The sequence below is a fragment of the Carcharodon carcharias genome, chromosome 11 (assembly GCF_017639515.1).
Source record: "Carcharodon carcharias isolate sCarCar2 chromosome 11, sCarCar2.pri, whole genome shotgun sequence".
Taxonomy (NCBI): domain Eukaryota; kingdom Metazoa; phylum Chordata; class Chondrichthyes; order Lamniformes; family Lamnidae; genus Carcharodon; species Carcharodon carcharias.
Genome location: NC_054477.1, coordinates 101861652 through 101889310, shown reverse-complemented (window position 1 = coordinate 101889310; position 27659 = coordinate 101861652). Strand labels below are relative to the sequence as shown.

General features: G+C 43.8%; 1 protein-coding gene across 1 annotated transcript; it reads right to left on the bottom strand.

The window, feature by feature from the left end:
• Positions 1-27060, bottom strand: LOC121283913 (protein-lysine methyltransferase METTL21C-like). Its single transcript, XM_041198715.1, has 5 exons — positions 26938-27060; positions 6903-7020; positions 4095-4252; positions 1290-1407; positions 1-410 (listed from the first exon to the last, which is right to left on the bottom strand). The coding sequence occupies exons 1-5, from the start codon at positions 27058-27060 to the stop codon at positions 1-3; spliced, it is 927 nt and encodes a 308-aa protein (XP_041054649.1).
• Positions 27061-27659: the final 599 nt, after the last annotated feature.

Genomic DNA, 27659 nt, shown 5'->3' with positions numbered 1-27659 from the left:
CTAAGTATTCTTCACTAATTGTGCCTTCATTGTTCCTTTAATTATTACTACTTCCAAGTGAGGGATATCAGCCAGAACTATAGTATCAAACGTTGCCTTGAATTTTTCCAAAAAATCGTGGTCTGTATTAAATCTTAATTTGTTTGCCCATAATATTACACTGCCTGGTTGACAAAAATATTCAAATGTAACCTGTAAATCATCCAAACAGTTATGAAGATAAACGACATCAGCTGCTAAGATGTAATCATAATGATGAACAGATTGAGGAAAGTTTTTATCTAAATCTACGTTCCAAACCAACTCCTTAACCTGGGGTTGATGCTTGCTTCTCCGTCGTGTATTTCTCATAAGATTACTTTGCAAGTTTCCAATCGCACAAGCGAGATCGGTACTAGTTACATTAGCACCTGAGAGAAAAGGCATAAATAATCAGACATGCAGGTGCATACAAAATTGTCAATATTATTATCATTCTATATTGAATGATATTAAACTGTTACTCTATATTGGTAAATTAATTACGTCACATTGAAAAATATAGTGTGCACGTCTTCACCTTAGCTAAGGGGCCTGTGTAAGTCAGTAAATACACATGTAAAAATTAATTAAGATTTCTTTAAATCAAAATTCTCGGTTAACTGTCCTTCTGATTCACAGTTTGAGTGAAATTGTAGGCTGAATTTCCACACCAAATAACGGGTTGATTGGGGTTGTGTCAGATGTTTACGGTTTATAAAATCTGAAACCCGATCTCAACATGCCGACTTGTGTCTTTAACGGAGGCTCCGCTTCCGGAGACGGGTTGGCAATTTCTATATTTTACTGAGACTGGCAGTGCCGATTTAATCTGCTTTCCAGGTTTTACAATGGGCGGTCGGTTTTTCAGACCTTGGGAGGTCTGGCAGCTGAAAAGCGAGGACAGTTTCAGGGAGAAGGTAAGTGCCTTTACAGCGTTGTGTGTTTAAATCCCTAACTCACTCGTCTTCTCCACTGTTAGAATCCCTACCCAAAACTGCCGTTCCTTTGACATCAGCCTTTTGCACACTTCTTCCCACCAGCCCCCATGGTAGTCAGCGTTAAACTGAATTCCTTCCCTGGACCCCTATGCCTCGAGACCCTTCATTCTTCAAGATCCTCCTGAAAGCCCCTTCTTTGTCCAGGTTTTTGGTTGCTGCTGCTTGGTGTCCATTCCCAGAAACTTCTTGGGATGGTTTTCTACATTAAAGGCGCTATGTAAATGCAAGTTGTTATTGCAAAAGTGAAGAGAGGGAGAAAAATATAAATACCTAGTAAGCCCGCCACAATAGACACCAGTCCTGTTCCAGCACCTAGTTCTAGTACATTTTTGTCATCAAGATTGAATTCCGTCCTGTTGCTTTCGAGAAAATGGCACAACTCAACTGCCTATAGAAAGAAACAATTATAACCCTGGTCAATATTTTATATATTAACTATATACTAATATTTCCCACTGTAACATGAAGAATTCAAGCATTATTTCCATGCAAGATGGTAATGAAATTCAGAAACTTCAGAAGCTTGAGTCAATTCTTGTCCAGATTCTGAAATTACATTATTACAGTTGGCATAACAAAACTGAATGGGAAATGCTGACAGAAAAGCCTAACCATAAATCTTTGAGAACAGGGCATGGTCAGTGATTGGCTGTAGTCCTTGATTGAGAACCCTGAGGCCAGAAGCTACTGAGTGGGTTTTACTTGAGGTTGTTGAAACCCAACGAAGCAGTTGCACTATGTTTCCAGCAGGAAGTTAGGTGAAAATAAAACTAGAAAATGCTGGAAATACTCAACAGGTCAGAGACCATTTGTGGAGAAAAACAGGGTTAACGTTTCGGGTCATGACAGGAACTTAGGAAAGATAGAAATACAATTGGTTTTGAGCAAGTGAAATTAAAAGTTTTACTATACCTATTACCACACCCTTTTGCTTTTGTGCCATGAAACCTTTTATCATTTAATCTCTCCTTCTCTCTGTATCATAGACATACCCTTTTGTTTTTCCTCCTCCCCCCTTTCACTTGTTCAAAACCCATTACGTTTCTATCTTGCCTCAGTTCTGATGAAGGATCATCATGACCTGAAATGTTTACCCTGTTTCTCTCCACAAATGCTGCACGACCAGCTGAACATTTCCAGCATTTCTATTTCAGATTTCCAGCACAAGCTTCTTTTGTGGAGCTACATTGAGTCCATACGCAGTTTATCAGGTAAGATAAAGGTTGAATGTATGTTGGATAACTAGAGAAAGCATCCTTAATTTGGTACATTGTAAAGAATAAAATTTGTACATTAATGTAACACATTCACAATGATTGCTATGAATGTACCTGCTTTATGTCAAGTCTGTCCATTGAAGACATGGAGAACAACTTGTTGGCACATAGTCAGTTCAATAACTGGTGTACAGGGACAACTTCTTTGTTTAAGCCCCAGGATTCACTAGCTTTTATCTTGATATTGTGCTGGAAAAAATATACTTAGGGCCTCTAAAATTTCATTTTGGAAACTATTGTTACTGAATCCATGTAGAGTATCTAGCGTAAAACCCGAAATATAACAATGGCAAATACAAATACTTTGTATAGTTCCAATTAACTCATGATTAAAGTGATACAGTGTTTGTCATAATACCAAGTGCTGCATTATTTTAAGCCATATTTATAAACTGATTTATTGCTGCATTATATTGCTTGATTGAAACGTATAAGATCCTGAGGGGTCCTGACAGGGTGGATGTGGAGAGGATGTTTCCTCTTATGGGAGAATCTAGAACTGGGGGGGGGGGTCACTGTTTAAAAATAAGGGGTTGCCTATTTAAGGCAGAAGATGAGGATCATGATTCTTTGGAACTCTTCTTCAAAAGGCGGTGGAAGCAGAGCCTTTGAATATTTTTAAGGCGGAGATAGATAGATTCATGATAAGCAAGAGGGGCGAAAGGTTATCGGGGTAGGTGGGAATGTGGAATTGAGGTTAAAATGAGATCAGCCATGATCTTATTGAATGGCAGAGCAGGCTCAAAGGGCCAAGTGACTTACTCCTGCTCCAAATTCATATGTTCAGAAATTATTGCCAGCTTATCAGTTATTTTTTAAAAACTGAAAGCACAATGTAAACCTGCTGTTTTGAGACAATATAAAGTTTATAGTATCGCTTGAGGGAACTTGTCATTGGGACCTTTTTTTAAAAATTGCAAACAGTTACAAAGAATTATCCCCTTCTTCTGACGACTACCCGACTGTATTATTGCTTAAATGTTGAGTGCTAATGACACCTGTCTGAATGCTAATGTTGATGATACATGGTATGAGAGGACTACATTAACAAAGGCAATGTTAAATGATCCCTATGTGTATTACTTTTGGATCAACCCCTTCACAGTTGGGCTCCATAACATCTTCCAACTAGTAGAAAGATCCGAAGGTCAACAGGATTGGACAAAACTTAATGCTTTTCGTACTCATAATTATTTCAAATGTTTAAATTTAAAAGGAGGAATGGCTCATCTTTGATACAATATTAATAGCATTTAGGGGTAAATAATCCAGTGCACTCCAATTCATCACTAATCATTATACCTATTTCGAACATAATTTGGAAAATCTGGCCTGAAGTATGATAATGTAATTCCCTCCAACAGCATTATCCTCAGCTATGTGGTAATGCGATAAGGATCATTTTTAATTTTAACACCCTTCTTGTCGTATCACAATGTCATGCACCATAAGAAGGTGACAAGCTGTTTCCAGGCCTCTGCCTGGGCTGCCCTGAGGTGAGTTACAGTGACTCAAACAAACTCAGAAGTGTTCATAACTACCACTGCATGGGATGCATGAACTTGTGACTGCTCTTCCCCTCTAGGGCATAGACAACACCACAGAACTCGAGTATGGTATGCCAAAACCTGGTATTCATAATATTTGTCACAAATTAACAGATGACAGAAAATTTATACCACTCCTGTGAACCTTGGGAAGTATGTTTATTCATTTGTTTGTTTATTCTATGTCTCCCATTTTTTTTCTCCTCCCCAAGTCTAAGTTCTAAATTCAATGTATGTTAAGTAAGACATACCCCTGGCCAGGTCACAGCTCCAAAATGATCAATAGATTCATAGATGGTGATCTCATAACCTGCAAACAGGTAATGTTCCTTTAGAAAAGAGACATAAACTGAGGGGGCCCAACTTTGATGAGCAGCACCTGAAGACTTCTTGGTGTCCATGAGAACTTCTGGTAGAAATAAAACATAAGACTACAATTAACAAAGAAAATATAGTTAGGATTGAAATGATAATGTGCTATCAACAGATTGATGACATATTGCTCTTTATGTAAGAAGTATTTTGATGCTCTTGTGCGTTTTCATATATAATTGAAAACAAACCCTAATTAAGATCTGCCTTCCATTTTCTCATTAAAACCTCCAGGAAGTAACTAAAATGTTACCTTGTCTCCAAAATAGGCTGCCACTGAAAACAAAATCCTTTGACTAATCTTTAACAATTCATAGCCTTGCTTCTCCCGATCGCCATAATCTCCACCAGCCCCACAGCCTCCCCCCATACCTGAATGCTCTGTCCCTCCAACTCTAGCATCTTGTCCACCACCTCCCTTCATCCCACAGTTTGTGGTGCTGCCTTGAGCTACCTAAGCCCTATGCTCTGGAATTCCCTCCTGCACTCCTCTACCTCCCTCTCTTCACCTATGTCCCTCTTGGATTCAGCATCTGTGAATCATCTAAGTTTGTGTTTTTATATTAAAGATGCAATATAAAAAGAAAGTGGTGTTGTTCAAGATATTTTAATCAGGTGACACTCATGAGTGAAGTAGTTTCAGTGTAGAATGGCAAGGAGCCTGGGTCAAGTTTACCACTGCTCCTCTTGGCTGCAGGACTAAGGAAAAGCAAATTATACTTTGGTAGGGAGTATTGGCAACACACAGCACCACCAATCATCTCCATAAAAGACTCAAATATACCTAGGTTGTCTATTCTTCTGGCCAAGAGTTTACAGCTTTGTTATTAGATGAACAAGTTCCAAAACTAACAACATAAATTGCTAATCAATGATTATCCAAAGCAAAAAAAGTATTTCCATAATTTTACATGCAAGCTCCTCTCCCATCTAAGAAAATAACAGTCAATAGATGTTAAGCTCCATATACTTGCAAAATCTATTTGTAGAAAAAAAGCAACAAAACAGTTGCTAGAAAACAAATTTCAAATGTGTGACTTTTCAATTGTTAAAAATTCATTGCCTCCTTGCAACAATATGGAAAAGTAACACTGGGAGTTCAGGGCAGAAGCAGGGGAAACATTATAATAAATAACACAAGAAGAAAGAGAAACACGGGTTATTTAGAATACATCAAAACATCTTGGAAGTGCAGTATCTTGTTTATGATTCTACCCATTAATGCCTAAGCCTATTACTCAGCAAGTGGAAGATAACAGCACCATTCACAGGTCAAGGAAGATACGATGAAGGCAACTGAACAATCCTTTATCTTACAATTAATAGAAATATCTGGAACACCTGAGATTTCTGAGCAACTGCTATGTAGATTTATGCTGCATACATGGAGATAACATATATTTACATCCACAGCTTGATGGTAAAGGACATTGGCATCACAATACTTCACAATGTATTGTAGTGAAATCTAGCAAAGGAATACATTTGAGAGATATAAATGCAGAGCCAACCATTTTAACAGTATAAATCTACATGTTTTCCAAAATAAATATGGACCCAGATTTTGTGGTCAATGGCAGAATGATAGTACTTGCTGCTGACCTCAGTGAAAGCTCTGCACACGGTCTAGTGATCTCAGTGTTATGGATTTCTTCTTTCCAGACATCTGTTTGAATCTGATGCCAAGTCAAGGAGATCTCCAGGTATCCAGAAATAGTAATGTCATCAACAAGGGTAAGCAGCCAATCAAATTTAAGTATTCTCACAGACCACAAATCAGCAAGTATAAACCACTTCCAGTTCCTTCCCCTCTAGTTTAAGTTTTACAAATAGCAAAATAAATGATTGGATTATACAAATTGTAGAATTTAAAACATAAACTTAAAAAAAATCCACACTTTAAATTTTTTAATCGTAATGAAATTTATCATTCAACAAATATAAAATTAGTTTTAGTTTTTCAGGATGGTTTAACAGTAATTATAAACTTAGTATGCTGTTAAAATCCCATTCAACGAGTTGTAGCTTTATCAAGGATTCTTACAACAAGATTAATATTGTGAAAGTTCTCGTCGGTCCATGATTTTTACTTGATTGCAGTCTGCATGGAATTGGCGGGGCAAGGATGGTGTTGGTATTGGGGGGGTGGGGGGGGAGAGACTTCAGAAGTGGAGATCTATGGAGGATCATTGGCAACAACCTCTGGATTTCCATCTTGAGCGGCACACGTGCGAACTCCAGAAGTTGCTGCCTGTTTCTACAGAGTAATAAGGGTGAATGCTAACAGTTTCGCCCTTGTTACTACGAGAAAATCCCAGTCATGATGATGCACTCATTACTCTTGCTGCTGTTGTTCCATACATCACCATTTTCTTTTCCACATAACCTGAGTTTGGCTATATGGCTCTGTAAGGTGGTCATAAGTTTTAATGTGGAGTTGTCAGAATTATCTTCTATATTCTACCACTTCAACTTCATTTTTTTCTAATCAGCACCTTAATCCTTTGAAGATTCTTGACATTTTTACACTTAGTATTTGTAATCTCCCATATATATGTGTGTATATATATATATATATATATAAATATACGCACACATCCATGCTCCGAGAAAAATATAAATGCACATTTACTATGAGGATGTTGATCAAATTTTATTAAATATATATTGGTTAAACATAACCATACCTTCATTTTCATCAGAAGAATCCGTTTCTGACTGCTCTTCCTGGCATCGGATTTCAAATTCTTCTTCATCTTCTGCAGATATAACTTGCGTAGAGATGGTCTCCATTGCAGAAAGATTCTGCACAAATCACAAATCAGATTATTGAAGAATAATACCTTTTGGGTATTAGTTGAGTGGAGTTCAGTCACTGGCGAACAAGAGATGTCAAATAGGAGGATGCTGGCCCCAGCCCAACAGGAGAGAACCCAGGTGGGGGGAGTGACTGAGGAACATCTCTCTGTTTTAGGAATAACCTCCCAATTGCTTTATGTTTGGAATAGAGAATAGAGATGGAGGATAAGAGGCAAATAGAGAGAGTTCTTCTCCAAGTGTTTTTATTTTTGTTGCATTTGCACTTTAATGTGTTATTTATTCCAATTCCCAGTATCTGTATTTCCAGTCACTCCCAGTGTTTGTTTTTTAATTACTTCTAATCTTTTACTGCTGTTGTCTATGACTCCTAGAAGTTTCACGGGTCACCTGAGCTGGGCTCAGTAAATTTCAAGAGCAGCATTGCTGAATTTTGAATTTACACATGGGTAGACCCATACCTTTGACTAATCCATTGTGCCTTGTGTCAGGGCATTCTTTAAGTGAAGGCTGAGGGCTAGAGTTTTTTCCTTAGGTGGAGGAGAGGTGGATGGTCAGCCAAATGCAAAATGCTAAATCCTTATGCACCTGATCAGACACCTTCCCATTGTTCTTTCGTTTCCTCCTTTTACTTGCTTAAAAGCTGTTAACCTTAAACATCTCCCAGGTCTGATGAAAGATTATCAACCTGAAACATTGGCCAGAATTGGCCCAGCAACTTGGGACTTGGGTTTGGAGGGCAGGGTGCTAGCTAGCTCCCTGACATGTTCCCACCTCCATACATTTTCATCAGGGATACCATTGCAGCACTCGGCAGTAACGGAAAGCCAATTAACAAAGGTGATTAGGCTGCAAGTATCCACATCATTCCAATTTTCCCAGAGGTAAGCAGGACGCCTGGATTTTGCATAGCTCTCCAGCTCACAGGTGCACATCAGGAAGACCCAATAGCTCCAATTTTACGTGAGGTTGGTAAACAATCGGAAGATAGTGGGAAGCCTGCAGTCAAGGGTAGGTAGATGTCTGCCATTGCAGCAATATCTCTTGGAGCTTACTGCCACTGAAAGTGCTGGGGATTAAGAAAATCATTCTGGATCATTGCATCTCCGTGTCTTTGCCATGCTCTTTCTTGCACACCAGTCACTACAGCTGCACACCGCAGCGCATGCTGCTGGTCTCCCTCACATGCTGACCCCTGATTGGTCCTTGCACCTCAGCAACCTTTCCACCATCCAAAAACTCAGGGTTGCGATCTGGAAATAGCCTAGGCACTCATGGCAAAATTCAACCCAGGTAACTCTGTTTCTGCATATGCTTCAGGCTCTGCCAAGCATTTCCAGTACTTTCGACATTTATTTTAGATATTCAGCATCTGCAGTGTTTTGCCTTTGTTCCTGTAGGTTCTTTTCTGTTGTGTTGCTAATATAATTTAATCAAAAATACAGTGACCAAACATGGCATATTTTTCTCAGTGCCTCACTGTATCAGGACATAATTTTGCAGGGTGGAAAGTCATTCAGTCCAGGACTGGAATACACACTGTGCAAAATGAGACAGAATATCTCTTTAGAAGTGGGGTTAATAATGAGTTACCTATTTGTTTAATCTAGTCCCTTACACTATATGCTTACAACCCAACTAATAGAGTTACAATGAGCATATTTCTTGGACCCATTCCCCTGTGTGAGTGTATTTCTTCATCATTACTTTGGTATGCTTTAATATTTTTAGGTTGGTCACTTATCAACTTTTGGTGGATTCTTTGGCAGTCAATCCTGGGAATATGCATACAGGCAAATCCTCTAGTAGTTAGCGAATATGAAGATACATTTATTTCTCACAAACCTGCTTTAGAGCTAAATGGGATAGCGCCTGAAAGCAGGCGCGGGGATCAAGATGTGCGATTAACCCTTGCCTGTCCAAAGGAATGCACGCTAAATGTCAGCTTTGTGTTGCCAGCTCATTTGAAGGCTTGATTTTTGTCTTTTCCTGACCCTGTGATCTTACCTCTGTTGTGGAGGTGCTTGTCTGTCCTATTTTCATGCTGGGGACATGGGTTTGTGATGGAGACGGGTCTACCAACTCTGAAGGCTCGGCAAAGTGGGCACCAGGCCTGGATGTGGAGGTGGGCAAATCGCTTTGCAGCCCTGATATAAAGGCCCTCCTCTGATGCCATTGCTGGCAGGTGAAACTGATGGCGAGACAGCTGACCCAGTACTGTGAAGTCACCTCTGACCCTTGTCATGTGAGTAGTAAGATCATTATTTATTCGGATCATATGTGATGGCCAATAGATTTATAACTGTGGTAAAGTTGATGCAGCATGACCCTACTCTATGAAAGCTGTATTCTCTTACTGTCTCTATTTATCATTGACACAGCATTGATTCACTGCTGGCACTTGTAGCTGCTCTCCTATCAAGTGTCTGCACTCTGCAGCAATTGTGATCAGCGTCATACTTTAGGATTGGCTCTCTGCACACAGCCTTCAGCTATAAGACCTCTAATCCCAACTGATCACTGACGGCTTAAAAAAAGGTGCCAAGTCCTGGGCCATCAAGCCACCCTGCACCTCACTGTGGTCACACTGATGTGCACCTCAGGGTCCAGTGGACCCCTGGGTCATGACCATTCGTTAATCGCTCTTGCCATGCTGGCACACGGACAGACACACCAGTGGCACCCAGCCAGCACGCAGCCCAGTACCAATTATCAGTGACCCACTCGTTAATGTCATCCCATTATCCAACTGGACAATGAATTGTGACTTTCCACATGAGGCGAGCACACATAAAGGCCCATGTGTTTTGTTTGCTGCCATGCCAGAATGTCCCAGAGGAGAACATCAATGGAGAGACAGGCATCATGTGCACCTCAATACAGTGACCAGGACCTGTGAGCGGCAAGAGGGACATCCTGTACCCAGCAGGCAGAAAGCTCTGCCCTACCATCACAAATGGCTGGAGATTGTATTGATTGTAAGTGTATAGGGTGAACACAGGCACACCTGAATACAGTGCTGCAAGCACTTCCACAACCTTCCACAGTCTGGCGAGGTAAGTGTGTCCTTCTTGGAGCAGAGATGGCCATTGAAGGTCTCTAATTGGCATGACAGTGTGGGTGGGCCACGCATGGTACATGCATGTCCTGTAACCAGGAGGACTATGTGAACATGAGGCACTCATGCTATAAAACATCTATGACCCACTGTTCAAGCCACACTGATGAGCAGCGTATGTCCATGCAGGAGTACAATGTGGTTCACACCTCTTCCTCTTGTCCTCACAGGAAAAGAGGGCTCATAATGCCAGGGAGATGGACTGGACTGGTGGTGGGACACTGCAGCTGAGGCCAATATGGGCTGTGGAGGAGAGGGCCAGGGATCTAGCACGTGTGCCTTTTCGCCAGAGCATCAGGGATGAAGAGTCTCATATTCCAGGTGCAATTGGCCGTGGACGAGTCATATAACAGCACCTTTTCATTGGGGGTGAGAGGTGATGTGCTGGGGGAGGGGGAAGGATATGTCTAGGATGATGGTAGCAAGGGGAGGAAATGGAGCAGGGACAGGGGTGTATACAAGTATGGCTACATCAGTAGCAAGCGGCACATCACTGAATATCAGGGTGATGTGGATGGTGTCATGTTTGTATAGCCATTAGGAAGACAAAGATCAACTCTCATTACCATGTCTTGTGCCTCACACAGGCCCCAGTAGCATGCTGCCACCCCTGTGAGCTGAGTCATCCCTCTGCCATCAGGAGGAGGAAGAGATGTCTGAGGGTGCTGCCTCACATCAGACAAGCACACCATCCCCCAACACAGACACTTGTACATCAGTGAGTTCCTGCACACAATGAGAGTTGGGGTCACTGGGTGAGGCACACAGCGCCAGAGTACAGGAGGAGGTGTCAGAGTCAGAGGCATTCATGGACAACTCCCCTTGGAGGAGGGAGGGCAGTCACAATGATACTCCAGCACACACTGAGGAAAGGCCTGTGAAGTTACTGTCTGGGGTTCAGTTCTTAGATCAGCTACAGCAGATGTGTGGATATCAGGAAATCCCCGATGGCAATGCAAACTCATGCTCTGTGAGTGGAGGAGTCTATGGCTCACTCATGTTTCAGGGGCTCAAGCATGTGAGCTCTTTCTAGAGAATGGCCAATCTCATAGAGAATCACATGTAGCAGCACCTGGAGTGCGTGCGTGAGCTGAGGGAGATTCTGCACAGGGTACAAGTGGCTTGGAACAGTCCATTCATAACATGAGCACTGATATCCATGGCATACACGAGAAGTTGCATACCCAAAACAGGACACTTGCGCTGTTGGCACAATGGTGGCTGGAGGGGTCAGCAGCTGATTCCCTCCAGGCTCTCTGAGAGCCTACCCACGGCTGAGGAGCTCAAGGAGGAGGAGGAGGAGGGTCCCAAGCAGCTTTCAGCACGCTGATCTTCCAAGGCTTCCCCAGTCCCCCTGTCAAAGCCAGCATCTGTGATACAGGTCTCAGTCGCCACAGCAGAGATGCAGGCAGCGCAGCTACAGGAGGAACCCCAACAGGTTCCTGCACATTGAGGCCTCACAGTTACACCGCCAGAGAGGTGAGCAGTCTGCCTCACCTCCTCAGAGGCAACACAGGGAGTACTTTGAAGGGGTTTGCACATTTGCAAGGTGCCTTGCCGCCATGACCACTAAATGGGTCACTGTGCTGTTAGATAGATGCTTATTGTAATTGTAATTTTGGATAGATGTTGTAAATACATGCAATATCTGCTCTAATGGTTGTCAATGTTCATTCATGTAGCAGGGCACATTGAGGGCACATCTTCATAGACTAAGATTCTTGGTGGTTCTGATTGAGACAGTAGCCTGTTGTCCCTCTCACAGTGATGATAAGAATGTGAAGGATGGTGACACAGATGTCCTCCACTTGAAGACTCAGGCTTGGTTCCTAGCCATGCATATGCTATGCTGTGAACTCCTCCTGGTCACTCCAATGAATTGCCACTTTGTTAGGAAGTTCCTGGCGACATTGGCATCTTGCATGGAGGCCACCAACAGCTTTCAGATATGCTGTCCGCTGATCTGCCCGCTCCACCCTCTGCCTCCAAAGGCTCACCCTCTGACTCCGCTAGCCATTCCTCTACCTTTTCTTCCTCCTCATCATCTTCCAGTGACATGCGCCCTTCTTCACCAGCTGCCCCCTCAAGATACACCCCCTTCTCTGCGCCATATTGTGCAGCAATCAGCATACAACCGCTATCCTAGAGACTCTGGCAGGTGAGTATTGCCGGGTGTCTCCAGAGTAGCCAAGCACACCTTCAACAGTCTGAGAGTCTCTTCAATGATGCTCCACTTCTGCATATGGCTCGTATTGTTATGCCATTGGGTCCCATTCTGTGGGGAACCACCTCCTTAAACGGGAGCCTTGTCATTGAGAAGCCAGTCAGGCACCTGAGGAATGGGGTGGAATAATTGAGGCAGGCAGTACTCCTGCAGGATGAAGGCATTGTGACAACTTTCTGGAAATTGAACACACACGTGCAGGAATATCTTCTGTGGCCTCGCCGCCTGAATGTTGACAGAATGGAATGCGTTCTGATTTATGAATCTCTGAGGTCTAACTGTGGATGCCCTGATGGCCACGTGTGTGCAACTGATTACCCCTTGCACCTTGGGAAAGTCAGGTATCATGACAAAAGCCATTGCCGTCTGCACCTGGGTGTTCATGTCTGTGGGAAAGGTGGTGAATCCTGCAAACAGGGTTTCTGTAACTCTGGTAATACAGCGCTGGGCTGCTGCTTGTGAAATACTGCACAGGTTTGCAGCAGGGTCTTGCAATAATCTGGGCACCGAGAAATGTAGGGCTACCATAACCTTGACTGCTATGGGCAACACCTGCTGGCTGGTGGTCTGTCCTGCACAGTGGCACAGGTATCTGTGACCATCTGTATGGACATCCTCAGCCTTCTCCTACACTGGTGCTCTGACATGTCCAGATAGCTGGACCTGGACCTGACATGATACACCCTGTGCTGAGGATGTCTTCTTATTTGTGCCTCTTGAAACTGCCTCTTGATGCATGCTATGTGCTTGCTACTGTCCAGCCTTGATGGCCTGGACATGTGAGAGACCCACATACATTGTAAAATCCTTCGGAGCGATACACTTGGCAGCCAGGTATTGTTGCAGCTCCTGACGTGACCCAGCACTAATAGCTCCCTCCTCCTGCAGCACAAGGTGGCATAACCAGAGACAGCAGAAGCTAACCAAAGGGAGATAGGTGTTGCCTGCATGTCCTACCCCACCATAGAGGAGACGATGCTGATCATTATTGGAGTGCCAATTGCTGCGGCTCTGGTCAGTGTTAGAATCATACCTCTCAAGACTGAATTTACCTTTTACAAAATGGAAGGGCTTGACACCATCTGTACATTTGGATGCTGACCTGGAATCATTTTTAGAAGTGTCATAAGTTAACTTGGAACTGTCAACAAGCCGGCCTCTTCCAAGAAATCACCTGACCTTTATTGTACTTGAGGAAGATCTGGTTGTTTGTTTTGAAAAGCAATCACTTTAATTGATGGGGAGAAAACTGAAAGGCAAAGGTTGGTAACTTGCTGGAAATCACATGGGAGAGAGAGAAAACACTTAAGTTGTGAACCTGCTTGTTTTGAAGGTGGTCTTGTTGGGGAACAAGCTGAGGAAGGCAGGCTCCCTAACTGGCTCCCTTTCTCTACCTTGCCTGAAAGTGCACGTGCCTATCAACCTGTAGCCAGAGAACCCTCACTGAGTGCAAGTCTACATTTGGACCTGTAAAGCTGAGATTAGCTCGTGAGAACTCCCAAATGTCCACTGGGACCAAGGGTCGTTTTCACATGAGGAAACTCCAGGTTCACATAGTTGAAACCATGCAAACTATATCCTTTATTTTTGTAATACCTATCCTCTAAAGCCCATCTCTGCAAAGAGATTCTATCCATTTATCCTTTGTTTGTATGTGTGTGTCTGTGAATGTGCTAGGAGAATTCTTTAGGAAGAGATGGATAGTTATACCTCCTGATTATATTTGTGCATTAACCAGTACTTGAAGCTTGTTAAAAGAAGTTTTGTTTTATAATAAACAATTGTTCAGAGTTTATTGAAAGAAGCCTGTTTGAAGCCTCTTTTATTCTGGGCACCAGTAGAGGAAATAGACTATTGTCTGCTTTGGTGAGAAAATTAAACTTTTAAATTAATGGTATGGCCTGCAGAGTAGTGGGGCATGGTCATATGCCCACTCCTGCCATCCCAGTCATAGTACCAATGGTAAGGCTGAAACCATTGATGATGATTCATGTACCGGACCCCGTATTTGGGAAGCTTGGAACTGGATGTGTACTGAATACAGAGATTTTCTGGAATTTGAGTCCTGGGGTGGGGAATAGGATAACCAAAACAAAAACAGGATTACCTGGAAAAACTCAGCAGGTCTGGCAGCATCGGCGGAGAAGAAAACAGTTGACGTTTCGAGTCCTCATGACCCTTCGACAGAACTTGAGTTCGAGTCCAAGAAAGAGTTGAAATATAAGCTGGTTTAAGGTGTGTGTGTGGGGGGCGGAGAGATAGAGAGATAGAGAGGTGGGGGGGGGGTTGTGTGGTTGTAGGGACAAACAAGCAGTGATAGAAGCAGATCATCAAAAGATGTCAACGACAATAGTACAATAGAACACATAGGTGTTAAAGTTAAAGTTGGTGATATTATCTAAACGAATGTTCTAATTAAGAATGGATGGTAGGGCACTCAAGGTATAGCTCTAGTGGGGTTTTTTTTTATATAATGGAAATAGGTGGGAAAAGGAAAATCTTTATAATTTATTGGAAAAAAAAGGAAGGGGGAAACAGAAAGGGGGTGGGGATGGGGGAGGGAGCTCATGACCTAAAGTTGTTGAATTCAATATTCAGTCCGGAAGGCTGTAAAGTCCCTAGTCGGGAGATGAGGTGTTGTTCCTCCAGTTTACATTGGGCTTCACTGGAACAATGCAGCAAGCCAAGGACAGACATGTGGGCAAGAGAGCAGGGTGGAGTGTTAAAATGGCAAGCGACAGGGAGGTTTGGGTCATTCTTGCGGACAGACCGCAGGTGTTCTGCAAAGCGGTCGCCCAGTTAGGATAACCAAAGCCAGGCTGATTTCTCCACCGAGCTGGACCTAGCTGGGACAGGGAAAGGAAGGGATGAGAGGCGGCCTAAGCTGGCTTCAACCTTTAATCCCGAACTCAAAGAGCAGGAAATCAGTGTGCTGTGACCAGATATGATGGAAAGCAGTGCCTGATGGGGCATATAGTTCCCAGGGCAGGACCTAGTTTTCAGGCCCTTCCCAATTTTGGGACATTAGGTAAGAGGTCCGGGACTTAAAGTAACCTCATACCGAATCCTCCTCCTCGCATTCCACATCCCACTCAGCCCACACATGCTTCTGATTTGCAAGCTGTAAATTGTGTAAGCATGCCCCTCTTACATTCACCTGCAGGCCCTGCCCCCACCATAACCTGGTCTTTGTGCCTCTCTCCTTTCAGATACACAAGAGATGCAACCTGGCCAGGCAGTGGAGGAACACCTAGAAGAAAGTGATGATGAAAACACAGCACCATCACTTGATTTTGCACTCATAGCCACCATCTCAAGTACTGGCACTGCGCATATCTTAGTGGTGAGATTAGAGGCAGGATATGCACATAGTGAGACATTGGGAATGAGGTGCTTGCAGCCAGGACATGGGGCAATAATAGAACAGGTGCCAGTTCAATGGGAAAGTTGCACTACAGAGGAATCAGATGTGAAACACTGATGGATGTGCACAATGAAATGGCAAAAAGCTTGCAATCAATGTTGAGGGGCAAGGAAGAATCCAACACAGGGTTTTGCGTGAAGTTTGGAGCCCATCCTTTCCAGCATGGTAGATATGGCCAATTCTGTTTCCAAAGTTGTGCACCCAACCATGCTGCAGCATCTGATGGCCAGTGTCACAACTTCCATTGTAGCACAAGCAGTGGAAAGTCAGACATCTCATTCAAGGTCAGCTTGTGCCTTGCAGGGTAAGGCTGCTGCCATCATAGGGTGTGGATTATATTGTGGAAAGGAGCTTGTGGGTTGTCACTACAATCCAGCAACCTGTCCTCCAGTCGATTTCTAGGATTGCTGTAGTGCTGTCCGGTGGGGAGTTGTAGTGGTTCCATGGAGCACAAACCTAAGGTGCTTCTCTTGGAAAACAACATTCATCCTCCACCACTGCCACTCCACCAGTGCCCCTGCTGTTACCTATCGGCCAGCCAGCCCAGACTGCTGCCACCCATACCCAGGCGGTGCAGTCTGCAGAGAGGCCTTCTGACCCAGAACTGCTCGAGGTTATCTTCCAAGGCCATTTGCAAGCTTCTCCACTGGAAGTCAGCAGCCTTCCACCAGCTATTCTGCAGTCATTAGGGTAACACTGTGTCGGAGCACCAGGACAGGCAAAAACACATGAGACACAGACACTAAGGAAATGCACAACTGTGGTTTGTTGATTTTTGTATGCAAAATAATTTCAGTTATAAACTTGGTTTGGAATGTTTATTTTGGGGTGACTTTTATTTGTGCATTGGGGCCATGCAGGTGCTGTGATGGTCAGTGACAAAGGGAAGGTAAGGTGTGGAACAATTGGCAAATAGGGGATTGGGGTTGTGGTTGCTATTATCTCACTTGGCTCATTTCCTAATGGAAAGCCCAGAGAGAAAGGAGATGTCAAGATTCTCTTCACCTTTCTCTTCTTCCTACTACTCCTCTCCCTGCTCATGCTCCTGCTCCTTAACTACTCATCGTAAAACAGGGGTTGTCCCCTCATTATGGTGAGGTTGTGCAACATACAGCAGACTGTATACCCATTCTGCTGAATACTGCAGGGTTCCTCCAGAACAACAGAATCATTGTTTCATCATACAAATGGTCTGCTCTATCGTATTTCATATGATGGGATGGCTCTCATTGTATGCATGTTGTACACATGCATGCTGGTTGTACACCAGAATAATTAGCCATGTCTTCAACTAATAGCCCTTCTTGCCAATAACCATCATATAATTTGCCACGATGACTCAAATACAGATGGCTACAGAAAGAAGACATCATAGCTGCTACCAGGATACCAAGCATTGATCTGCATGATTTGCAGTCTACAGTCACACACCAGCTGAACGTTGAGGGAGTGGAATCCCTTTTGGTTCTGGTGTATGGCAGAGTTGACATGTTGCATCTGCGGTCAGGACATCTGCACCGTGGGAAGCCGGCAGTCCTACTGTAGCTGCATACTTGCACTGCCTGCTTTTGTCTGGCAACTGAGAATGAAATGCATTTGGCTCCCATTGAATAGCAAGCCTCATAACCACCCTTCTCCTCATCCCACCTTACACAACAGTGGATGGCTAACTAGACCATGTTGTAAGTATCTCCAGCTCCAGCCTGAATGGAACCAGACATAAAGGTTCATGGCCACTGTCACTTTCTCAGCCTTCTCACTATCAACATCCTGGGGGGTTACCATTGACCAGAAGCTGAACTGGACTAACCTTATAAATACTGCGGCTACAAGAGCAGGTCAGAGACTGGGAATTCTGCAGTGAGTAACTCACCTCCTGGCTCCCCAAAGCCTGTCCACCAACCACAAGACACAAGTCAGGATTGTGATGGAATAGTCTCCAATTGCCTGGATGAGTGCTGCTCCAACAATCCTCAAAAAGCTTGTCACCATCCAGGACAAAGCAGCCCGCTTGATTGGCACCCCTTCCACAAACATTCACTCCCTCCACTACCGACACACATTAGCAGCAGTGTGTACCATCTACAGGATGTACTGCAAGAACGTACCAAGGCTCCTTTGAAAGCACCTTCAAAACCTGCAACTGCTACCATCTAGAAGGACAATAGCAGCAGATGAATTGGAACACCACCACCTGGAAGTTCCCCTCCAAGCCACTCACCATCCTGACTTGGAAATATATTGCCATTCCTTCACTGTCACTGGGTCAAAATCCTGCAACTCCCTTCCCAGCAGCACTGTGGGTGTACATGCACCACAGTGGTTCAAGAAGGCGGCTTACCACCACCTTCTTAAGGGCAATTAGGGATGGGCAATAAATGCTGACCTTGCCATCGACACCCTGCTTTAAGTTTGATTTATGGCTGCAACAAGTAGAAGATTTCATTGCGGGTGTCTACTGAAGTGCAGGCGTAACATACATTGTTTCTCACTGAGGTTCAGATAGGAAAATTGCTCCCTGACTACCCTAATTTGATGTAGCCTCTTGCTGAGACACTTCGCTTGCGCTCTGCCCCCCGCTCCCCGTTCCTTTCAGGAGCATGTCCTGCTCTACATAGTATCTCTTCATTCTTTAAGATATACTGTATCCAAGAGGGCAATGTGATCTGCCAGCTCTCCATATTCAGGCAGGGATTCAATGCGCGCACTAACACCCCGACCAATACGGTACCTTGTTCAATTCCACACCCGCCCCGGTATGCACAAATACCGTGACCACTATATTAAACCTCTCGTTCTTAGCACTCAAAAATGCACATCACACAGTGCTAAGTTCCACCACGATAAATCTTAATTTAAATTAAATGCAAATATTTCAGCAAAACTTGATCAAAATATGAACAAGAAAAGTCTAATTATGTGTGAATGAATTTTTTTTTTGCAAATTGAGTAAATAAACACCATGAATTAAAAATATGAAACTGTATAAAACGTGTACCTTTTTTAAAGAAGACTGAGAGCTGTTCTCTGTCTTCACTCTTGGGAAGTATCAGCAGCATTCGGAGTTGGACTGCAGTAAATAAATTAACACCGGAGGACACGCCTCCAAAAGGCAAGTGGTTTTGTTATTGACAATTACACAGCAACATTAGCCAATAACAACAGAATTCATTATATCAGGGGAACAGAATTCAAACACTTGCTCCTACCTCAAAGAGCCCTTTTGCTGGTATTAGAGAGGTTTGATGTTACACTGGCCTCGTCCAACTGAGGTTGATGCCAACATACTTTCATTTAGAAAAACATTTGCCCACATCTTTCCTTGGTTAAATCATTATAACAAACATCTATTCAGAACGCAGCATGCACAGGAGACGAGCCATAAATTGCTGAGCAGTTATAATTCCTCTAAAGATAGTGGAAGGAGAAGGGAATATTTGGGAGAAGGATTCTACTCCACATCCTGGTATCCTGACTGGGGCCGACATAATTCTTTGGTCACTATTTTGACTCACTGGCATCTCTAATGCAAGAGAGTGTAATCACCAGAACACCAGACTCGAACATCTGACATGATTTTAACATTGGGAGAATCACCCTTAAAAAAAGTGTGAATTCCAGAGTATCCGCTATTACTTCGGTGGAAGGTCAGAGGAATTCACCGAGAAATGGCAGAAACAACGATCTAAGTTATTTCTCTGGGGTTCCCGATGGAAGAGCGGTCGCGAGAACCATGTGAAAGTTTTAAGCCGCAGCGCATCTACTCAACTACTCCATGACTTAGACATAAGATTCTGGTCAGTGCAAGACGATCTCTGGGAGCTGTAACCTCACAAATTCAACCAAGAGGCTTATTTAATTATTCAGTTGAACAAACACATCTAAATGACACCGGAATGAATCTGTTGGCTTGAGTGTGCTATCTGTTTAGCACAATGCAAGACTTGTCCACGTTCCTCGACTGTACTTGTACTGCACTCAGGTTTCTATCCAGCCAGGACAGGACTCTGCTTATGCACTTTTACGGCAATGTGGACAGTCGGTTGCTGAGCAATTAATTTTAATGCCCTGAGAGTGGGTAGCAGTCTGTGTCTTGCATTGAAAGGGTGCAACACTGCATTTAAAACATTAACTTTCAGGCCAACAAACTGGGCAGGTTTAAAGCTTGGCTTTGCAAAGGGCTACATGTATGCAACTAGAATGGAGAGCCAGCGCTTTGAGACTGCCTGCTGACGTTGACATCATATATCTTGTGTATGAAAAGTTACAGAAAAGGTAAACGTAGAATCTAACTTCAAAGTAAGCCAGAAAATAGGACCAAAAGTTTGCAAAAGGTGCATTTCTTTAATTAGCGGGAAATATAAAAAGTAAATTAGAAAAATAAGAATTTTATTTAGCGAATGATAAATGTTTGGGATAATATACAGACAGGATAGTAGAAATATTGTTAAGGACTGTTCAGTATACACCGGAATGTTGTGGTAGGAGTGTGATGGCGCCAAAGGGATAAACCTTTGTGGACCAATCTTAACTTTTTTGGCACTTACCAGTTAGGGCGGTGAAAGGTATTTGAGATGTGGGGAAGAATATATACACAAAAACATCAAAGTCAGCTATAATAATAAAATGATTCCAAAAATTAAGCAGCATGTTTCCCACATTAGAATTCAATATTAAAATACGTGTTTTTTTGTTCACCTATTGCACCTGCACATCAAATTAGTTGCCATTTTAATTTACTGCCAATCCATTTTGCTATATTATGCCATTGTCATCAGCAAAAAGAATATCACTTTTACTCTTACCCACGATGGTGAGTATAGTGAAACTGAGAGAGTTGGGCAAAGCACAGAATGATCTAATGCATGGGAGAACGACAGTGGTATTAGCTTTTCATTTTAGTTTGCAGTCTATTTCCAGTTAAGCAGCTGACCAGATATGCAGCAACAATTCAGTTTCTTATAAGTACAAGATTATCCATTGTGCGTGAGGTCAGAATGTCATGTTCTATCAAATGCACCAGAAATGTCACTGCCTATAACATTACAGTGTGCAGTGAATCACTCCAAGACACAAGAGTGTCATAAGATGATGGATTTGATTTGAAGTCAATTTGATGACCAGATAATGGTTTATAGTGAAGGATACATTGCAACATATTTCACTATTGAATGAGATTTAAAGGACTGGTAGCAGGGATAGTGATCTACACTATTGGACCCAACTAGGATCTTTGGTTAGAAAGAGGTTAATGTTAGCTGCTTACTTTTCAAATAGAACACCAATAGATGAGAGCAATTCAAATAAATCAGCCAAAGAAACAGTCAATCCCTCAGGTAGGTTATTGAGATTTGGATTGTCTTTTCTATCTAGGTCAACAGTTTTCCTGGGTTAAGCTTTATGGAGGAAATGTCTAACCTTAGTTGTCATGTATGATTTTTTTCTCAGAATGGAAAGCTCAAAACTGGAAGTAGAAGCTTACTGCAATTTTTACAATAAAATCCATTAAACTGTATGATGTGTGGTCCTAACTTTGAATTGTTTCTTTAATATTTGCTGCAGAATCTTTGTGGAAATATTTACCCCAGCCATACTCTCTTTGTTCATTCTTCTCCCTCCCAAGTGTAGTGTGCTTCTTGCTGAGCTGTTATTGGTGTACACATATTATGGCTATTGCAGAGCTGTTGTTGGTGTACATATATTGTGATTTTTGCTGAGTTGTTGGTGTACACATATTGTGGCTAGTGTAAATTTGTTGTTTATATACACATATTGTGGCTATTGCAATGTTGTTGGTGTATACATATTGTGGCTATTGCAATGTTGTTGTTGGTGTATACGTATTGTGGCTATTGCAATGTTGTTGTTAGTTGTTATGACCATAGCTGATGTTAATTGCTGCACAAACCAAATCCCAGAGGGAAACTTGGCTTAGCGGCCATACTCATGTTTTTTTGTATTCTGAAAATGAGATGAAAACATACTGATCTCAGCAGCAAGAAGTCCAGTAACACTTTTCAGATTTAAAAAATTAATTGTAAATGTTTTATTAACAAAATAAAACTTAAGTACACAGTAAAAATCAGTCTTACAAAACATTCCCCAGTAGACTCCCTACTTGGCTACACCTACAAGTAAACACCTTCAGGGCAACACTCCCTTATGGATGTTTAACTATAAAAATCCAGAAATATTACTCAAGACAAACTGTGGTAGCTTTGATAGAGTCATGCCACATGACCTCTTAAACTTTCTCTCACTCTGCTGTGGAAATCCAGAACATAACTGGACTGCTTGTTGCAGCCCAAGACTTTTCTGGCTTGACTGGATGGCTGATTCAAACTGCATCTTCTTCCAGCTTAGAGCTGTTTCCAGGTGATATTCCTCATACAGCCAACAGCTAGCAGCCAACAGCTTTGGCTAACAGCTACCCATAAGCTCTCCACAGTAACTCTAAAATACCCTTTTTTCTGGTTCCAGTGTTCTCACACCCCCTTGAAACTCAAACCCTTCCAAACTTAAAATCCTTCATGTTTCTATTTTGTCTCTGCGTTTGGGTCAATAAAACATAATATACCCTTTTCTATTTACCTATGGAACCCCTGCATGGTGCAAGCATGTTTCTTGTCAACTCTGACTTCCCTTTGATATTCAAACAAACTCTCAATTTATCTAACAATGCAAATGTTAGACCCAGCATATTTACTTGAATCTCAAATCACCGTAATATATTTATTACAAATTTGCAAACCTAATGCCTTTACCCTTTCATGCTTAAAACCCCCCAGGTAACCTGTCTTCTAGTAATCTTCCCCCGCTTAATTAAATCATTTACACACACACACACCCTCAGACACACAGCCTTCTTCACAGAATAACACCATGTTCCCCAAAAATATTTTAAAAATAATATCCATTCTCACATTAGTGTACGTATATTATGGCTGTTGCAGAGTTGTTGTTGGTGTACATGTATTGTTATTCTTGTTGAGTTATTGTTGGTGTACAATAAATAACCCACTCGATAATTTCCTGGAATTCCTGGGCATCTCCTGATCTCCCATTGTAATTTTAGCAGGATGTCCATGGAAGTCCCAAGAGAAAACACCTGACAAAATTAATCCTGCTATCTCATTGAAATAACCTTGTTAAAAGTAACACTTTTAATTAGCTCAGGAATACTTAATGGAACATGCAACTAACTAGACTGCCCCAAGAACTTCCTCAACTTTAATCTGGAAATGGTTCCTACTCTTCCAGTGTAACACTTCCATCTCTTGTGCTTATAGCCTTTCTAAGTCATATGGCCAATGCTAATATTAATGATTGCGTATTTCTGAGCAGGACTGAGCCAAGCACTAGCATTGATTAAGAACTAAATTAAGATTTCCTCAATTCTTTTCATGGTTTCCTTAAAATATTTAAAACCAAAATAGAACCTTAGGGTGGATTTTTACCCTCCGGAGACTAAGTACGGTGGTGGGTGGGAAAAGTGGTATGCCTCCCACCAGCTGGACTAGCAGTTTTGCATGCCAAAACATCTGATTTTATGTGCATGAACATGATCCACTTCAGGTCTGATAGCAGGGCGGGCTGTGATTTGTCCGTCCTGCATGACCTCATCAGATCATCTTTCCAGGCACTATATTTAAACCACACCTACGCACATCATTCACTCTGTGCAACCCAGGACTGGTCGTGGTAAGTGATGGCCCCCAAAGGAAAGCAGCCGACTGCCCCCAGGTTTAGAGATGAAGTGTTAGTTGTACGTCTGCATGCTGTGGAGGCACACCAGGACTTCTTTTACTTCAGTGATGGGAGATGGAGATTCACCAACCTCCACTGTGGCTTGGGAGAAGGTCACCAGTGCAGCCAGCACCAATGCAGCTCACAGGAGAACTGCTATTCAGTGCAGGAAAAGGATCCGTGATCTTATCTGCTCTGCCAGGAAAGTCAACCTTCTCCTGACTCTCAACTCTCAGTCCATCACGTAACCACAGGGTTACAGTCCCCAGTGATCTCAGACACTGCCAGCACAAAGGACATCACCACTGACTCTCCCACACAATTCAAATCTTCGTCTCTCTTCAAATTCTGTGCAGCTTGCACCCTCAGCCTTAAACAGGTCCACACAGGACCCATGGAAGGCAGGCATCCATATCATCTGCCTTAGTATCTGTCCTGCTCACAGCCTGTCCTTTTGTCTTTATGCAAGATAAGATCGCCCACAAGAACAGGGAGAGATCCCAGACCGGAGGTGGGGGAGATGCCTGACTTCAGGCCCCTCACAGAGTGAGGAACATGCGGCAGAGCTTGCTGGTGAGGACCAGGACCATGCCTGTGCCGAGCTTGAGATTGGCACCTCCTAAGCCAGTGAGGACCCATCACCATCTCGCCCTTCAGCCAACAAAACTGTGAGTGCTTTGTTATGTTGGTCACTATGTAGACAATCACTAATAATCTCATGTCTCTTTGACAGGCACCAGCACAAAGAGGAAAAGAGGCACAGGCAGCCAGCCCATCAGCCCCAGCCCCCAAACCAACTCAGATGAGAATCCTGAGGGCACACTGGATGAAGACCAGTCACTGCGTTCACCCGCACCCTCCACAGTGCAGAGACACACACCTCGGTGGGCCTTAGTTCTAGAGCAGACTTGGGGCTCTCAATCTGGTGAGCACAGCACAGATTCAGGTCCACAGCAGGCACAGGCAGGGACCTCTAAGGTCACCGGCACTCAGAGGACTGCTGGAGACCAGACTCCTGCTGAGTCTGAGTCAGATGACAAGGCTCTGGACTCGGCCCTAACACAGATGTTGGAGCTGCAAAGGCAGACACAGGAACATGAGGCAGGGTTGTCAGATGTCATCACCAGATTGCAATGCATGATGGAGGAGTCTGTCTGCATTCTGACTGATGCCGTTACTCCAACATGCCAGTGCACCAAGATCAATACTAGCAGGATGGCAACCGCTATGGATACCTTGGACAGGACAAGGCACCTGATATAAGGCAGGACCTGAACTCCATCATGCTAGCCATTGGTGGGATCCATCAGTAGCTAAGCGAGAGGGAAATGGGGCACCTCGACCTCACTCCACATGACTCCTGTCCTCAAGGCAGGGGCCCTCGGGCACCCATAGGGAGGAGGACCATCAGCTGGACACCCGGGGGCCACCCTCCCAGGTGACTTCGAGAGTGTCCAGCCCATCTCAATCCTCCCTGACTGCCACCCCATCAGGTCCAGCTCCACAGGCTGAGGAGGGTTCACCTGTCTCACAACAGGAGACCCCAAGAAGACCAGGGCCCTCCTGGCCTTGGCCCTCCAGAGGATGCAAGCCAAGTTCATCCAGACAAAAGGACGTAGCAGTCACCAGACTGCCTCCACCTCAGCTGTGGATGTCGGGGAAGCACCAAACCGTACCAGTAGGATTAAAAAAATTAAGAAATATCAGGAGCACAAAGGTAGCACAGGTATCCACTATTTCTATATTCTTTGCACATATGTAAATATATTTCAACTTATTCCACTTCTCATGTTGTGTATGCCTCTCCTTTCAGATAATGTTTCACTCAAATGTCACTGATGCCCCTCCCCACCCCCCTCCAGATGTTCCATTGTCTGCCTCAGCTCAATGGTCTCTACAACCATCTCATTACAGTGTCTGCCCGTTCTCCGCTCAACAGGGACTTGAGTGAAGCGTGAGCCTCTAAGAACTTTGTGATTGGCCAGGCAATAATGAGTCCTGTCTCAGAGGCTCATGTCATGGTGCCTCATGAGTTCAGAACCTGCAGGCTGCTTTAGTCCCCCAATGCTTCTGCACAGTAAAGTGATGAATGTGTATCCTAGAGGATTTAATGGTGGCACGCATGGACTTGGTGCTTCTTTCATTGGCCTCCACGTACCTTCCGACAGGCTTGAGTGTGCTTGACTTCAGAACAAAAACCCACAGCTCTGATGCGCTCCTGTCTGCCTGCAGCGTTATCTCAGGTTCACGTGTGTATTAGAACATCACCCCAATATTAGCACCCACCTTCCCCCCTCCATGATACAGAGTAATGGATCTCGCAGCAACACGCTGAGCTTTGTGATTCCTGCTGAAAGGTTATAAGTGTACGGCCTAGGATGTGTTTGCAAAGGTCCCAGAAAGCTCACTTGGACATGGGAGGATGTAGCACAGGGACAGAAGGTCTATCTATCATCTCATGACATTAATCCACTGCCAGCTCTCACATGGTCAATCAACATGGCAATGTGCGACTTACAATGGCATCAGGGGGCCTGGTTTCAGTGTACATATGTAAGACTGTTGGAATGGGAATGTGGAGTCCTCAGATGGGATCAGGGTGAGGCTGCAATAGATGTGATGTGTGCTCTTTATTATCATTGATTTGGGTCCTTAAGGCCCAGATGGACTGTCAGCAGTTTTGGACCAAAAAATGCAACGGCTCAGCAGAACGGGAAATTGGGAGATTGAAAACAGAGACCAGGTCACATATATCAGACTATGCATCTCCTGAGCCTTTCGTGGCCCACTGAGAGGTGAGTTAAACTGCTGCATTGCATCCATCACTGAGAGTTACAGATGACTGTGTCATGAGGATGTATCTAACAATGGGGAGTGTGTAGAATGAAGAGGCCTGAACACTTGTCTTACAGGAACGATTGCCTGTGCGGAGAAACCACAGGGCAGTTGCATAATGTCCCTGAGGCATGAAGTAGATAACCAAAGAGTGACGATTGTTGTCCTGAGGTGCCTTACATGAATGCAGGAATACTGCCACGAGCGCAATGAAGATTGCAGTGCTGCTCCTGCCTCTTGAAGGCTGCCATAGACAGTGGGATGTCACCAGGATGTTTGCAGAGGCTGCACTGTCCGAACTTTGCTCACCAAACCCCTGTTGCAGTTATTATCACATTACAGAAAGGCCACATGTTCCTGAGACTGCATTACCTTCAAGGATGAGGCCGTTGTGATGCTAGTGTAACTACTCATTCAGAGATTGATATGCTGCCTTCACATGATAAGGGTCGCAACAAAGGCGGTTACGTGGACCCAGCATGGAGGGCACAGAACGAGAGGCTACTATTGGCTATTCATCATCCTCCTCCTGGAACCTGGTAGCTATAAGCACCTCACTTGTACGCCTGTACATCTGATCTGAGCTATGGCTTCTTCTTCTGGAGCCTCTGCTTTCTCGCCCTCATCCAATTCAGTCCTCTTGGTGTCCTCCTCATCGGAGAAGAGGTGCAGCCCCTCCATCTTTCTTTCTGGCAAGACATCCCTCCTTTGGAGTGCCAGGTTGTGCACAGCACAGCAAGTCACCATTATACATGAGACCTTCTGGGAACAGTACTGGAGTCCGCTGTCTGACCAGTCCAGACATTGGAAAAACATCTTTAGGATGCCTATGATCTGCTCAATCAATGAGTGTACTGCAGCATGAGCAGCATTGTAGCTCTCCTCGGAGGCACTTTGTGGGAGCAGAACCAACCTCATCAGCCACATCTTTTGCGGGCAGCCTTTGTCACTGAGGAGCGAGCCTTGGATGTGCTGAGGGTCCTTGAATAGGTGTGGCAGCTGGGAATGATGCAAGGTATATGAGTCATGGGAGCTTCCAGGGTACATTGCACATACCTGCATAATCTGCTCCTGGTGATTGTAGACAAACTGCACATTTAGTGAGTGGAAGCCCTTCCTTTTAATGAATTGTAGTGGCTGCTGCCAAGGATCTCTTAAAGCCACATGAGTGCAATTGATGGCATGCTCCATCCGAGGGAATCCGGAGATTGCTGCAAATCCCCCTGCTCTGGCAGCCGGGCTGGCTTCATCCAGAAAGAACGAGTCATGCTTGTCCACCT